We start from the raw sequence: 16,334 nt of genomic DNA, 5'->3' as shown, positions 1-16,334 counted from the left end.
AGAAATAAAACACATCCTCAACAGAGACAGAGAGTATTCATTCTAAATTTATTAACAAAAAGTAGGTCTCAGTAGTTCCACAAAGGAAAATAAATAGCTGTAAACCTGCTACATACTTTAGAATTTACTTTTTTTTTAAATTAGAGTCCTGACAGTGAGCGCTGAACAGAGGAGACGGAGGCGGTCCACCATCATCACTACGTTTCCGTTCCAGGTTATTAAAACACATTCAGAACAAACAATATGTGGCCTGGAATCCATTCAGTCGGCTACGACTTCATCAGGCATGTTCAAGCTTCACTAAGCAGGACGAAGAGGAATGTCAGTGGATTCACCTCCAGTGTGTGGATCGATCGGGTTATAATGCAGGGAAGAACTGAAGGACCCCTGATTCCAGAACCTGGGAGTTCTAAAAGCAGATCTCCACTTACTGAGAGTTTAAGTTGCTCTGTTTTCACCAGAGGGGAACGGCGGCCATGTTGGACCCTCTCCATGCATCACTTCATGACAGATAACAGTAGAAAAAGCTGCTTTTTAACTTCACATGTCAACTTCATTTCACCTTTCCAAAACTTTCCCAGTCAGGAATGGATCTAATGTCCTGCGCTCCTGATAGGCTCCGCCCCCTTCCCACCTGCTGCTCTGGTCAGTGGGCCGTGACAGGTGTTGGATGGATGGGTGGGGCTATAGTGGCAGCAGGTGGTGTGTGCTCAGAAGTTTGAAAGAAATATAGCTGGAAAGGAAAAAAAAAACAAGGATTTTCAGCAGTTTGTTGTGATTCAATAGCTGTGTTTCCATTATAAACGTGTGCAAATCTATTCTGATAATGTAAAAAAAAAAACTATTTAAAAATTCCAGTGTTTAGATTAAATAATAAATGACATTAAAATTCCATGTGAATAAGCTTGTTCACACGATAAGTCATGTCAGTGACAGATGTAAACAGTTATATGAGATGTATTCATAATTCAGCCATGATGCTAGAGCTCATCTTTCAGCCAATCAGAGGAGACGTCTGCGTTTTATTTAGGCATTGGAGCGACAAGCCCCACCTACTGGGGAGAGCGTACATATGTAGCGTATTGGGGAAACTGTAGTCAGTGATTTTAACTATTGATTCAACATGTTGGAATGACTCACAACATTTTATGAACTGTGATGCTGTGGAAGCTCTGGTAGGTCCAAAAAAACCAAAACAAACTAAAACCATCTTCCTAATATCCCTTCGACTTTTTTGTCATTTTCACCAGTAGTAACATCTGGCTGTTGATCATGTGACTCATTTGATGCAAAAAAGTGTTTCCATTGCAGTTTGGCGAAATACATCCATTTAGATACGGCTGAAAAACCATCTCATCCCGTCACAAAAATGGGACTTTTTCAAAATTGGCATATTTCCGTTAAGCAAATTTATTTTTGCAATTTCGATTTGTGCGATTTCATGGTTAACGGAAATGCAGCTAGTGAGACGCGCTCCCCGTCCCCCCGTCCCCCGCCGAGCTCATCTACCTTACAGCCGATGGCCAGCAGAGTGTGTAACACCACGATGGTCACCACTGTGGCTACCGCTGTTACTCTGGTGTCGTCCCGGACAACGGGCCAGAAGGTCAGGACCAGGACGGAGCCAGAGATCACCATGGCAACGACGATGAGCGTCCATCGCAGCCACTCGTATGATATGATCCACAGGATCTGGAGGTGACGAGATGTGAGGAGTTATGACCAGCGGCTGGACCAGCTGTCCTCTGGTCAAAACGCAGAGTTTAGACATGAGTCCAGTTCCAAAGTTCTTGAGACAAAATCAGATTCATATTCATCACAACCACTGACTTTGTGTTTTACAAAGAAGTCTAAATCTCTGTGCAACCGTGGAGATGAAAGATAATATTACCTCCTTTTGAAGAAATGTTTTACCTATAAAATTCTGAAAAGTGTGGCATGCTCTCTTTACTGTGACACCCCAGAATAAAACCCATCACTCTCAGCTGCTTTCAGAGTAACCTAATTAGCAAAACGTCCATTAGGTGCAGAGACTGTTGTCAGGACAACCATAAGAATTAACTCCACACATCTGGCCTTTCAAAACGACGGAGATCAGGAAGCCAGACTGCCTCCAGGTTGACATGGAGACAGCTTTGACCAACTGAACCTTCTGAAAACTAACACTGCACACCACCCTGAACACACCATCCCCACATGGCAGTGGTAGCATCATGCTGTGGGGATCACCGTCTATGGCAGGACTGGGGTGGAGGTTCATAACCAGTCAGAATAGTTTAGATCGAAGCACTTTCAGGTGTTAGAACGGCATAGACAAAGTACAGACCTAAGTCTAATTGGGATTTTTTTTCTAGAAAGAATTAGAAAACTGACATCCTTCATCCAATCTGACTGAACTTGTAGATGTGCAAAGCTGGTAAAAACAGACCCAGATCACCTGCTGGTTCTACAGTTTACTCAGATAAATGCACGCCACACTTTTCAGATTTTTATTTGGGGAATTTATTTGTTTTTGGCCTACTGTAGGCCAGCATCACTTCAACAGGTTTTTACTGAAGAGAAAAGGAACCGTCTGAGAAAATTAAAAATTATTTGGTAAAGAGTCAAGTACTGAGCAACTGATCAAATTATAAATCATTTAATATTTAAAAATTACATCATCAGACGGAGCAAACTATAAGGTCAAATGGAAACTTTGGTATTTTAAGAATGAAAATGACAATAATTCATGCAAGTAACAAAAAACATAAAATCAGGCAAAAGAAAATGTTTCCAAATTTTCTTTTTTTACTTAAAAAGTTATGAAACTTTAACAGAAACTGCAGGTGTGTGTCTGAGTCTGGTGAATTTCTGGTTAAAACATGTTTGTTTTTCATTCAGTGGGTAGAAAGTCCTCCATGGGCTGCCACCTTATCGTGGTGGAGGGGTTTGAGTGTCCCAATGATCCTAGGAGCTATGCTGTCTGGGGCTTCATGCCCCTGGTAGGGTCACCCAAGGCAGACAGGTCCTAGGTGAGGGACCAGACAAAGAGCAGCCCGAAGACCCCGGCCGGGCTTTTACCCATGGAGCCCGGCCGGGCTCAGCCCGAAGAGGAAACATGGGCCCCCCCTCCCATGGGCCCACCATCCGTGGGAGGGGCCAAAGGGGTCGGGTGCAGTGTGGGATGGGTGGCAGCAGAGGGAGGGGACCCTGACGGTCTGATCCTCGGTTGCAGAAACTGGCTCTTGGGACGTGGAATGTCACCTCTCTGGTGGGGAAGGAGCCGGAGCTAGTGCGTGAGGTCGAGAGGTTCCGGCTAGAAATAGTCAGTCTCACCTCGACGCACGGCTCTGGTTCTGGAACCAGTCTCCTTGAGAGGGGCTGGACATACTTCCACTCTGGAGTTGCCCAAGGTGAGAGGCGTCGGGCAGGAGTGGGCATACTTGTTGCTCCCCATCTCGGCGCCTGTACGTTGGGGTTTACCCCGGTGAACGAGAGGGTAGCATCCCTCCGCCTACGGGTGGGGGGACGGGTTCTGACTGTCGTTTGTGCTTACGGGCCGAACGACAGTTCAGATTACCCACCCTTTTTGGAGTCCTTAGAGGGGGTACTGGAGAGTGCTCCTCCTGGGGACTCCCTTGTTTTGCTGGGGGACTTCAACGCTCACGTGGGCAGCGACAGTGAGACCTGAAGGGGCGTGGTTGGGAGGAACGGCCCGCCCGACCTGAACTCGAGCGGTGTTCTGTTGCTGGACTTCTGTACTCGCCATGGATTGTCCATAACGAACACCATGTTCAAGCATAAGGGTGTCCATATGTGCACTTGGCACCAGGACACCCTAGGCCGCAGTTCGATGATCGACTTTGTCATCGTTTCATCGGATCTGCGGCCGTATGTCTTGGACACTCGGGTGAAAAGAGGTGCGGAGCTGTCCACTGACCACTACCTGGTGGTGAGTTGGCTCCGGTGGTGGGGGCGAAAGCCGGTCAGACCTGGCAGGCCCAAACGTGTTGTGAGGGTCTGCTGGGAACGTCTGGCAGAATCCCCTGTGAGACGGAGCTTTAACTCCCATCTCCGGCAAAACTTCGAACACGTCCCGGGGGAGGTGGGGGACATGGAGTCTGAGTGGACCATGTTCCGTGCCTCCATTGTCGAGGCGGCCGATCGGAGCTGTGGCCGCAAGGTTGTCGGTGCCTGTCGCGGCGGCAACCCTCGAACCCGCTGGAGGGATGCCGTCAGGCTGAAGAAGGAGTCCTATCAGGCCTTTTTGGCCTGTGGGACTCCGGAAGCAGCTGATGGGTACCGGCGGGCGAAGCGGCATGCGGCTCGGGCGGTTGCTGAGGCAAAAACTCGGGCGTGGGAGGAGTTTGGAGAGGCCATGGAGAAAGACTTCCGTACGGCTTCGAGGCGATTCTGGTCCACCATCCGGCGTCTCGGGGGGGGAAGCGGTGCAGCACCAACACTGTTTATAGTGGGGATGGTGTGCTGCTGACCTCTACTCGGGACGTTGTGGGCCGGTGGGCAGAGTACTTCGAAGACCTCCTCAATCCCACCAACATGCCTTCCACTGAGGAAGCGGAGCCTGGGGACTCTGGGTCGGGCTCTCCAATCTCTGGGGACGAGGTCGCCGAGGTGGTTAAAAAGCTCCTCGGTGGCAAGGCCCCGGGGGTGGATGAGATCCGCCCGGAGTTCCTTAAGGCTCTGGATGTTGTAGGGTTGTGTTGGTTGACGCGACTCTGCAATATCGCATGGACATCGGGGGCAGTTCCCCTGGATTGGCAGACTGGGGTGGTGGTCCCCCTGTTCAAAAAGGGGGATCGGAGGGTGTGCTCCAATTATAGAGGGGTCACACTCTTAAGCCTCCCTGGCAAGGTCTATTCAGGGGTCCTGGAGAGGAGGGTCCGTCGGATAGTCGAACCTCGGATTCAGGAAGAGCAGTGTGGTTTTCGTCCTGGTCGTGGAACACTGGACCAGCTCTACACCCTCGGCAGGGTCCTGGAGGGTGCATGGGAGTTCGCCCAACCAGTCTACATGTGTTTTGTGGACTTGGAGAAGGCGTTCGACCGTGTCCCTCGGGGAGCCCTGTGGGGGGTTCTCCGGGAGTATGGGGTACCGGGCCCTTTGATACAGGCTGTCAGGTCCCTGTATGACCGGTGTCAGAGTCTGGTCCGCATTGCCGGCAGTAAGTCGGGCTCATTTCCGGTGAGAGTTGGACTCCGCCAGGGCTGCCCTTTGTCACCGATTCTGTTCATCACTTTCATGGGCAGAATTTCTAGGCGCAGCCAAGGTGTTGAGGGGATCCGATTTGGTGGCCTTAGGATCTCATCTCTGCTTTTCGCAGACGATGTGGTCCTTTTGGCTTCATCAGATCGTGATCTGCAGCTCTCGCTGGAGCGGTTCGCAGCCGAGTGTGAAGCGGCCGAGATGGGGATCAGTGCCTCCAAATCCGAGGCCATGGTCTTGAGCCGGAAAAGGGTAGAGTGCCTTCTCCGGGTCAGGGGGGGTGTCCTGCCCCAAGTGGAGGAGTTTAAGTATCTCGGGATCTTGTTCGCGAATGGGGGAAGAAGGGAGCAGGAGATCGACAGGCGGATTGGCGCAGCGTCTGCTGTCAAGCGGGCGCTGTACCGGTCCGTCGTGGTGAAGAGATAGCTGAGCCAAAAAGCGAAGCTCTTGATTTACCGGTCGATCTACGTTCCCACCCTCATCTATGGTCATGAGCTTTGGGTCATGACCGAAAGAACGAGATCGCGGATACAAGCGGCCGAAATGGGTTTTCTCCGTAGGGTGGCTGGGCTCTCCCTTAGAGATAGGGTGAGAAGCTCAGTCATCCGGGAGGGACTCAGAGTAGAGCCGCTGCTCCTTCACATCGAGAGGAGCCAGTTGAGGTGGCTTGGGCATCTGGTCAGGATGCCTCCTGGACGCCTCCCTGGTGAGGTGTTCCGGGCACGTCCCACCGGGAGGAGGCCCCGAGGAAGACCTAGGACACGCTGGAGAGACTATGTCTCTCGGCTGGCCTGGGAACGCCTCGGGATTCCCCCGGAAGAGCTAGAAGAAGTGGCCGGGGAGAGGGAAGTCTGGGCCTCCCTTCTGAAGCTGCTACCCCCGCGACCCGAACTCGGATAAGCGGAAGAAGATGGATGGATGGATGGATGGATGGATGGATGGATGGATGGCCTACTGTAGAAATTACTGTAGCACACACTAAAGGCTGCTGTTAAAAGAAGCCTGAAGCAGATTCAGCAGCATTCACTCACTGATGTCGGGATGTAGATGAAGAGCGAGTATCCATAGACGCACACCGTCTCCAGGAAGGAGTAACCTCCGACCTGCCGCTCGGTGCCCTGTCTCCAGGTCAAGAACGCCCACAGACCAATCGGCACCAGCCAGGCATACAGGAAGATCACCACCGCAGCTATGGTAACTGCAGCCAGACAGATCACAGTGAGCGCTGAGTGGGGGGCACCAGGGAGGTCATGGGGTTAGAGACTGACCCCTGTGGAACTGCGGCCTGTGGTGATAACTGGGGTCGCCAAGTGAACTGAGGAAGGTGGACAAGTTCCCACTGATGGCCACCGAGAACACCAGGGTCACACAGATCCAAAACGGCCCTGCACAGCACACACACACACACACTCATAAGAGATCATTTATACTCTCTTCTGATCCCTCCGTAGTTCATAATATTCTCTAAGACAAGAGCCATTTCTGTGCATCGTCCAGTTAAACATGTCTCATTTGTTGCTACAAATGTCAGTTGTTGAATAAAAACATCTTATATTTTTAGGATAAATGTTCACTTTAGAAAAACTTTCATATTTCTTTTTTTAAAGAAACCATTTTTTGCTATTTTTGAATGAAGAAAAATATGAAACTTTTGCCAAAAAAAAGACGAATACATTTTCTTCTATGTGACATTGATAATTGTGGAAACTTTTATAAAAGTATTACTGGTACTTTTAGTGTCACTGGGGAAATTTAATGTGATTATTTCTTAAAACAATGACAAAAAACCAGCTAAAATATCATTTATTGTTAATACATTAATATTTAAAAACATTAGTTAGTTCTTTATCAGTTTTATTCAGTTATTAGGAGTCATTTTGGAAGGTGTACACCTCTGAGTGGAGCCTGGGCAGCATGTGTTCGGAGGTGAGCTAGCTAACTCACCATACAGGTCTGGGTTATTCCTCAGGTAGTGCTTGACAAAGTTTCTTCCTGGTAGCGGCATCAGAGAGCCCTTAACTCTGTCCAACACCTGCATCATGATGGGAGGGGGGAACCAAGGCAAACATTAGCTTTAGCCTCCTATCAGACTCTAGCTGTGTTCAGAAGGTATTTACACACAGGGTGTGTGGTGTTTTTGTTGGTTAGCTCCTACCTGCACTGTGTCCACATTAAATAAAGACTGATAGTATTCAAAAGTCCAGAAGCCACCAGCTGATTTCTGTCCTCCTAAAAGCTGAAAACATAGAACGGCAGTCAGCTGCTGTCCAGTCCAAACACCCAGAGGTCAATCTGTGTTCAGTAACTTAAAGGAAATGACCTCTGAACTCTCCTCCTGAGCAGCCTCATCCTCAGACAGGTCTAGTCTTACATCCTCCCCAGCTGCTGGAGCTCCGGCTGTGGCTGCGGGGTCGTTGGATGCAGACATACTGAGTGTGGGGGCCCCGGGGTCAGCAGACAGGAGATCTGCTGCTTCTTCAAACTCTACATATAAAGAAGGGCAAGAGCTGATAAATACCGCATTGATTATCATAAAAAAAGAATCCCAATGAAATACAGTAAAGGTCTGGTTTTAATGTGAAAGTACTGAAGGGTTTGTTTGTTTTGTAGATGGGAAAATGCCGATTTTTTTTATATCAATGTGGTGCACTGTACTATTTAATTGGAAGCAAACAGCTGTTCCTACAGTAGAACATTTATTACCAAGAAGAACTGTTACAAGAGCGAACAAAAACAAAAAACTCTTACGTTTTATGCTAAGTTTATATTTTTTTAAAACTAAACGTAAAACTGTTTACGTTTGGTAAACCAAACTGTTTACCAAACAGTTCAAAAGAGCTGCAATCCTCCAACCTCACCAGCAGATGTCGCCATTTACATAAGTGGACAGGTTTGACAAGCAGATGGTGATAATAAATGGAATATATCGTTTCTCATTTCACTTCTATATGTTCATTACCTGCCTTCATTGTAAAGGCTGAAAAACATGCTGGAGGAGAAACAGACAGAAAGCGGCCATATTTACCCTGGAACTGCAGGTCATTTGGAGTGGCCATCGCTCGTTTAAACGAGACAAAGCAGCTTCATGCAGAACCTAAGAGAAGGAGCAAAGAGAAAATATTCTAGATGACGGGTCTCACATTTAAGATAAATAAACTAATTTCAGTACCAACAGGAATAAAATAAATCATTAAAATGACTTTACATCGCCGCTAAAAGCTAAAGCTCATAGAATGAAATAAACCAACGTCAGCAAAGACACAGCTCGTCAAACGAGCCAGACTGACCGCTCTGCAGCAGCTCACCTTCGCATTAAAACGTTTCACCTCAGGAGGGAAGCGTCTTTCCAGGCTCAGCAGTCCCGGGGGAGGGCACATAAAACCGCTAGTCTTCACACAGGTCTACTGCCGCTGCTGTCAGGCAGGAGCTCTTCCGGTACACGTCACCACGTAAACAAAGCCGTCACGTGAATACAATTTTAAAATAATTTATGTTTCAACAGCAGAGCATGTATTTCTACTATCTCAAAACATATCCGGAATTGTGTATCTATGCAGAAAGGTAATTTTCTCTTTCTTTCCTTTTTCATTCAAGCGGAACCTTTCTGACACTACTACTTGCTGACGGAAGACCAAAGCCGGGCACCCGGTCCGCGCCATTTTGCTTCCATGTGAGCTCTCGGCTGCTTGTAGAGCTGGCTGTGGGTGAAGGTGACCGTGTTGAGTGAAAATGGCCTCAATGCGGACAGTCGGGAGGATGTTCTGTGCTGCGGCTCAAGCAGCGGCTACCCCGGCTCCCAGCGGCCGCTGGGAGAGGCTGAGGAGGAGCAAAGCAGGTAGGGAACGAGCTGACCGAGAGAAGTCAGCTGAGCTTCAGGCCACCATTATTCTAGATTGTTATGGGAAGCAGAATAGGTTGCCCGATTTATTATCAAAATGAATATTATAGGAAACTACTAAACGGAAAACAGAAGTGAGAAAATAACTGTTATTGTGTTAAAGAAGCGCAGACTGGAAGAGGCATTCAGTCAGCACGGTTCTCTCCGGATGCAGCTGATTGCAGCAAACTGTAGATCAGCTGGTTTATTTTGAAATGTTTAATGTAACATAATTATTTAATTTAACGACTAAACTGACTGCACATAAGCCACAGAACCACTTTATTCGATATATCTGTTTAATTGCTTATTAACAGTAATGGCAGCTCAATGCAGGCATCTAGATATGATAAATATCTTGCTGAAGTTCAAAGCGTTATTCTAGTGAATAATTTGTTCATCCATCCTAAAGCTTCTCCCTTCATTCTACGATTCAACGATTTGTCCGTCTGGTCTTCCTGGCAGCCTTTACTTTTAGCAAGTTCCATATTTATAGTCGGACAACACAGTGGTGTCAGTTGCAGTAAGGGTTTGGGTTTGGTCTCCCCTTTAATAGCCGATTCTCTCCAGGTACTCCGGCTTCCTCATATGCAACATAGAATCAACATAAACGTGACCGTGAGGTTACTAGATTTCTCTACATTGTCTTTAGGTGTGTGTGTGTGTGTGTGTGTGTGCGTGCGCGCTCGCGCGTGCCTGCTTGTTGTGATTGGCTGGCAATCTATCCAGGATGGATGTCTCCCTCCTCTACTCCAATGACTACTGGAGCAGCGTGGATTTAAAGTGACATTTAAAGTCTTAACTCCAAAAATGAATGGGACATTTTGAAACGTGTCTGAAGTTTTCACTCGGGACAAGGGCAGTGATCCCAAGAAATGAAAAAAAAAAAAAGACTAAAAACATGTTTCTTTAATAAGGCAGAAACGAGTTAGTACTGAACTGATTCTGTTCAACTAAACCTTAGGTTGTATCTGAAAACGGAGCCAGTAAGATGACTGTAAGTTGTCATTTTGTGGAAGAATAAGGCATGATGTCACTCAGTGCACAAAGCATAGAATTAGCCTGAATAGATCTGTCCTTATGGATCTGGTACATTGTCATGGATACCTGGTTTAGAATGTTTTTCCAATATCGGGACCGACACAGATGTTAAAGTCCCAATAGAAACTATGCCAGCTAACTTCAGCAGTGAGGATTATCTGTGAGGTTTAGAACAGACAGATGAGAGGTGACAACCCCCCCTGATCAACTGCCTTCTTGCCTTAACTGTGTCTTCTTCTGTTGTCTCCAGGTGTGTGGTGTGGCAGCCTGCTGTCCGACTATAAGGAAGCGTTCAGGGAGATGGTTGTTGGCGCTTGGGAGCGGCCGCTAAAATCCTCTGTGTACTTGTCTCTGCTGGGCGGGGGCTATGTCTGTTTTCACACCAAACCCGACCAGTCCTCTTTTGAGGCCACCTTGCTGGAGCGCTCCAACCAGCTGGGCCTTCTGTCACCGTGGATACGCAACGGCATCTCTGACGGCCACATTCAAAGCCTGGTGAAGCTTCGTAACGAAGGCCGACTCCGCTACGCCAGCCTGGGACTCCTCAGTGTGGTGTACCGTGCCGACTACGACCCAGACGCCACGCTGTACGAGGCCCGCTGCTCCAACCTGTCGGTGCCCTGGAGGGAGCTTCCTCAGCGGGTGCTGGACGTCGGCTTCACTGGCTGCTGGTGGACACTGGACTCAAAGATGAAGGACTATGATGTCAACAACGATGAGTACAAACACCTTCCGGGACACCTGCAGGCAACCGCACCACCCAGCCCGCAGCAGGTGGAGAGGAACGAGAGGTTGCACAGGGATTCCTGGTTGCCGCTGACGATGGAGGACAAGGAGGAAGAAAGAAAACCAGTGGACAAAATGAAGAATGTCAGTGAACAGAGTCAGATAAAACTGTGAGGCATTTATTCTGTGAACTTTGTGCTTTTATTCTCAGTGTTGGCTCAGCAGCGTGAAAGAGAAACATCTTTGGTTCAGAGGGTCGTTAGTTTGTTTTTTCACACTAAGTGTTGGTGAATGTTTTATTACAATGTCAATCAATCGGCCATCTTTGAACTTATGGAATCTGTTTACCAAGCTAAGCCATTACAGGTGGCAGCCTTGTTCCTGGTCTTTTTGGAGAAGAAAAGCACCTAAAACGTTCACAGGTGAGACACACAGAGCCTGTGGTTTTTATTTATTCTGATTAAAGGAAATCTGAAATATAGCAGCTCAAGCTCGGTTTTTTCATATACTATCAATACTTTCCATAATTTCCCTCAAGAATCAGCAATAATGTGAAAAGAGTTTTACGTCAATCTGGCTAAACTTCATTTTACTCTCCTCTGTCATTCAGTGTTCTGGAATGGACGCTCTATTTAAAGTCATGGCAATTATCTTTTCTGGTTTGAAGAAATCTTATAGATTTATCTCTGGTTTAAAAGCCAATGATTTGTAAATGCTTAAATGCTAATAGCTCAGATTAGTAAAACTAAACTATTCTTATGCCTGTAAAAGTTTTTAAAAATGTCATATTTCCTCCTCTTCACAGTTGTGCATTACTTTGTGTCATAAAATCCCACTAAAATACAGAGGAGGTTCTAATTCCAATGTGAAAAAGTTTAGTGAATTCTTCTATGAGACAGAGTAGCTGCATGTCAGACACTAGATTACTAGCCAAACGATGATGAAGACTTGAAATTATTTTCTGTCCTTAAGAGTTGTTCATTTCCAGAACATCAGCAAGATGAGTTGAGGTGAGGTTGGATCTCAATGTGAACAGAGTGTGATCTCTCATCCTTCTATTGACAACTCAACCACTGGGCCAGGAAGTGTAGATTATTGTTTCCACAGTGATCCATGATGCTGGTGATAAATCATTAACACAGGATGCCGAATGTCCTGTGAAAAAAGTTACAAGTTAAGAGTCTAAGTCAGGGGTGGGCAACTCCAGGCCTCGAGGGCCGGTCTCCTGCAACTTTTAGATGCGTCTCTACTTCAACACACCTGAGTCAAATAATGAGGTCATTAGCAGGACTCTGGAGAACTTGACTGCACTTAGGAGGTGATTCAGCTGTTGGATTCAAGTGTGTTGGACCAAGGAGACATCTAAGAGCTGCAGGACACTGGCCCTCGAGGACCAGGATTGCCCACCCCTGGTCTAAGTTCTGGTTTCCACCAGCCAGGCTACCGTTTCTTTTGTATCCCAGGCTTGGTAATGGTAGCTCTTCCCCACCAGGTGGTGCTCTAGTGCAAAAGAATAGTTAGCCTGATTTCTGTCGAATTGAAACAGTTTTACTGTTCCAGCTCTATAAAGAGTTGGAACGGGAAACATGAAGAATGACTCAACATCAGCACAATGAAATGAGTCTTAAAAAGAAACACAAACAATGCAAAGTCCAGAAAAGTAAAGATTTAATTCAGATTTCCTTTAAGGATCAATAAATATGAACAGTTTTCATATCCACTAGTATCTCCTGTAGCAGCCTGAAGTGGATAATGACCCTCCAGAGATGTGATGGCTGCAGCGTTCAGTTCAACTCTAATTTTCTATTAAACATTGATAGGGACAGTTCATCCAGGAAGGATTCTGTATGGTTTTGTGGATTTATTTCTCTGGTGTAGTATCCGTCTTTTATTTCCCTGCATCTCTCAAAATTCCCCTTCAGAATATTTCCTTGATCTCATGTAAAATGAAAATATTAAGGAAAAAGACGTATGTTCCAGACCATGTGCCAAACACGGAGGACATGTGACTGGATGGAAGGAGACCAGCGTTTAACATGACCACTGGTAGAACTGGCAGAAGGATTTCTGAATCAGTCTGAATCTCTGTCTGCTCACATCACCTACATGTCACCAATGAGCTGAAACGCTCTTCAGAAGGTTCCTGGTAGCTGCTCAGGGCAAACAGATGAAACATTCCATCCTGTCAGATGACCTCGCCCCTTAATGAGAGTGACTCTCTTCCTGAACTTTAATGAAAGCCAAAAAGAGTCTGAAACAAGAAGCAAGTGTGCCAAATGAACTTAACAGTTAAGCATCTCCATATAAGACTCCAGTGAGTCACTTATTGTCTTCTACTAAGCTTTAAAAAACAGATACTTTAGACCATTTTTATACGTCTTATTTCTCACTACACCTGTCTTTCGGAGCGGGTGACCTCAGCACAAGCCTCCTGTGTGGTCTCTTTCTCTCTCTCTCTGGCAGCCCCATAGTCATGTCTCCAAGTCCTATAGGTCCATCACCTGTCCTCAGCACATGTCCAAGTCATGTCTCACCAAGAGTTTATCCCTCTGATATACTAATTTCTAATCACTACCAATGAAAGTCTGATCATCCTTACCTCTGCCACCTTCAGCTCCATCATCTGTTCCCCAGTCAGTGCAGCTACCTCTAAACCCTGTAGACCAGGGGCGTTGAACTCCAGTCCTAGAGGGTCACTGTCCTGCATTTTTTAAGTGTTCCACTGATCCAGTACATCTGGATCAAGTGGCTAAATCACCTCCTCGGTAAGTAGGCAAGTTCTCCATAGTCCAGCTAATGATCCCATTTGATTCAGGTATGTTTAAGCAGAGACATGTCTAAAGGTTGCAGAACAATGCAACCGTTAGAACAGGTCTCTCAATCATCTATGAATCTTTCTACTTCCTCCCCAGACCCTGAGCTCTGCTCATTGATGTGTTTGGGTCTTTGTTCTCTTGTCCTGTTTTAGCCTTTCATGTAGACACACTGGTTACCTCCATGTTCCAGGGCAGTTCTGATTTACAAAATGAATATCTGAAGATGCCATAAGTGTGGGATCAGGACTGCATGTGGTGACAAAGTACTCAAGGCAGGTGATCAGATGGTAATCTGATGGTGAGGGTTGGAGTGTGTTCCAGGAGGGCGAAGAGATTTAGTGAGAGACGCCAAGCAACAGGAAGCCAAGGCGACAGAACCGGTAATGGAACTCTGACAGGAAGTAAAAGTGTCTCCGGATTCAGAGAGAAAATCATGAAGCCTCATTACCACGCTGGTGAGCAGAACAATCTGGCACCTGCCTCTGGTAAACTGCTGCTGATGGAGGCAGTATGAGAGAAAGAAACCAAACCCAAGCTGCACCTCTCCCAGTGGAGATGGCACGCTATTTTATTTAGTTTTTCTAATTAAAGGCTACACTGACTTCCACTTAATGATTTTACTCAGACTGAAGCAGTGAAAAATATTTATTGGCATTATAATTGATATCATTCCTTCTATTTATCAGAGAAAACCCTGATTAATTACTTATTGGTGTCGTATCAGGTTTCAAATTTTTGTATCACAACAACCCTGAAATCTAGATGTGAAAATCTGGTAGAAACTGCAGTGAACTGCGATTTTATTCAGAAACTATATGAATTTTACTACTGCAATCAGAAGGCATATGGGTTTCCTTTAGTCAGGCAATAAGTATAAAACCATAGGCTTGAGTTTTGAGTTTGTTATTTTGAAATAAAAAGAGAATAAAAAAATGTAATAATTATTCCGCTTTTCTTCTGCTACCTCCTTCCTCTGTTCGCATCTTTTCAAGTTTCCTGTCTGCACCTCCCTCCATCTGTGCCGTGTGGCCCCTGTCGGCCCCTACGGGCCCCTCCTCCACTCAGACAGGGAGCCGGGTTCAGTGAGGGCGGTCACTGTCAGGTGCTTTTGGAGCAATATGCAGGTTTTTTTGTTGCTTTTTTCATTAAGGGATCGTGAGGCAATCAACATCAACCGACAGCGTTCACACATAATCTGTAGTCAGGTGTCAGGAAACGTAACTTTTAGACACCTTGACGTCGACTCAAGTGGATCCATTTGGAATTACAGAGAAGATCTGCAGAGCTCAAATGATTGCAGATGGGAGTTAACCAAAACAACTTCATATTTGCTTGATATTTTTGAAAATATGAAGAATCAGCAAGAAGTCAACATCATGATACAACAGGTTAGTTATGTTACACTTTATTGTGTGCCTTTGTGTAAAAATGTGAAAACAAAGATTGTTTTCTCATAAATTGAATGTTCCTGAGGTGGAAACACTTTCCTAGTAATGTCAGGAACCCAGAGTTCACTGAAGCCTTGAGATGTGACTACTTCCTGTCCACTCTTCACCTTCTGCACAATTATTCGGCAGGTGAGTACTTTATATATATTCCTTTATTTAATCAGGTAAACCCCGTTGAGATCTAGATCTCATTTTCAAGAGGGACCTGAGCAAAAAATTTGCAACACATAGCAACCTGGTTACAAGATAAAAACAATTAATACATATGCACAAGTATAAAACAATAAAAGCAATTGAAAAACAATGACACTGTTTCATAGAATCTTGTTGCCTGTCTTTAAGAACTGCTCAAAATAAGTCCAGTGAAATCATTTCCGACATCTTAAGTTCAGACTGCAGCTGATTCCACGCTGTGGGGGCAAAACACACTGAATGCCTGCTTCCCTTTTTCAGTTCGAAAGCGTGGGATATGCAGAAGAATAATGATAATAACTTTCATCACGTCATAAGTTTAGTGATATTTTCCAACACCAAGCTGAATAAACTTTCACTTAAGCAGAGCAGGTATTATGCAGCTGCTTCCCCAAAACATTTAACTGAGTGTGAATATACAGTATATATATATCCATCCATCCATCCATCCATTTTCTGTTCACCCTTGTCCCCAATGGGGTCGGGAGGGTCGCCGGTGCCCATCTCCAGCTACGTTCCGGGCGAGAGGCGGGGCACACCCCGGACAGGTCGCCAGTCTGTCGCAGGGCAGTATATATATATATATATATATATATATATATATATATATATATATATATATATATATACAATATATGTATATACATATATATATATTGTTGCAAATGTTTTGTTGCAAATAGTCAACAGCGTCACAAGAAACGTGTTGAGGGAAAAACCCAGATTGTTCAAAGAGTTGAGAAGAATCAAAAGTGAAACTACAAGGAAGCCATTATCTTTCAATTCTGTTATATTTCATATCTGCATCCTGTCTGAGTAGGTAGAAGTACCAGATGTTAAGTGATCAGAGACACTCCTGAGTAATAAGGATGAGTCTTGACCAGATGATGATTTTTATGCAGGACAATGTTCCACAACATGCATCCAAGAATTCTCTGCATTGCTACCAAATAAAGGCAGTAAAGATGAAAAACTTCTGACATGGTCCCCTTCCTCACCTGGCCTGAACCCGGTGAAAACAAGATGGCAGCT

At 45.8% G+C, this 16,334-nt stretch overlaps 2 protein-coding genes across 4 annotated transcripts; one reads left to right on the top strand and one right to left on the bottom strand.

The window, feature by feature from the left end:
- Nucleotides 1–31: 31 nt before the first annotated feature.
- On the bottom strand, nt 32–8,636 carry yipf2 (Yip1 domain family, member 2). Of its 3 annotated transcripts, none has more exons than XM_028023337.1 (9): nt 8,508–8,636; nt 8,228–8,296; nt 7,523–7,686; nt 7,358–7,438; nt 7,147–7,234; nt 6,471–6,587; nt 6,234–6,400; nt 1,510–1,692; nt 32–733 (listed from the first exon to the last, which is right to left on the bottom strand). In XM_028023337.1, exons 2-9 carry the CDS (start codon nt 8,256–8,258, stop codon nt 647–649), a joined length of 918 nt encoding a protein of 305 aa, XP_027879138.1. In that variant the 5' UTR covers nt 8,259–8,296; nt 8,508–8,636; the 3' UTR covers nt 32–646. The 3 variants fall into 3 exon arrangements, with proteins under 3 accessions (XP_027879138.1, XP_027879140.1, XP_027879141.1); XM_028023339.1 differs by having other exon boundaries at nt 8,490–8,626; XM_028023340.1 differs by lacking the exon at nt 6,471–6,587.
- Nucleotides 8,637–8,831: 195 nt separating this feature from the next.
- Nucleotides 8,832–11,327, top strand: timm29 (translocase of inner mitochondrial membrane 29). The gene is made up of 2 exons (XM_028023333.1): nt 8,832–9,037; nt 10,371–11,327. The coding sequence occupies exons 1-2, from the start codon at nt 8,932–8,934 to the stop codon at nt 11,018–11,020; spliced, it is 756 nt and encodes a 251-aa protein (XP_027879134.1). The 5' UTR covers nt 8,832–8,931; the 3' UTR covers nt 11,021–11,327.
- The last annotated feature ends 5,007 nt before the right edge of the window (nt 11,328–16,334 follow it).

Source organism: Xiphophorus couchianus, chromosome 7 (genome assembly GCF_001444195.1).
Source record: "Xiphophorus couchianus chromosome 7, X_couchianus-1.0, whole genome shotgun sequence".
In the NCBI taxonomy this organism is placed as follows: Eukaryota; Metazoa; Chordata; class Actinopteri; order Cyprinodontiformes; family Poeciliidae; genus Xiphophorus; species Xiphophorus couchianus.
Note: the sequence above shows the minus strand (reverse complement) of the source record. Positions and strands in the feature narration are given on the sequence as shown.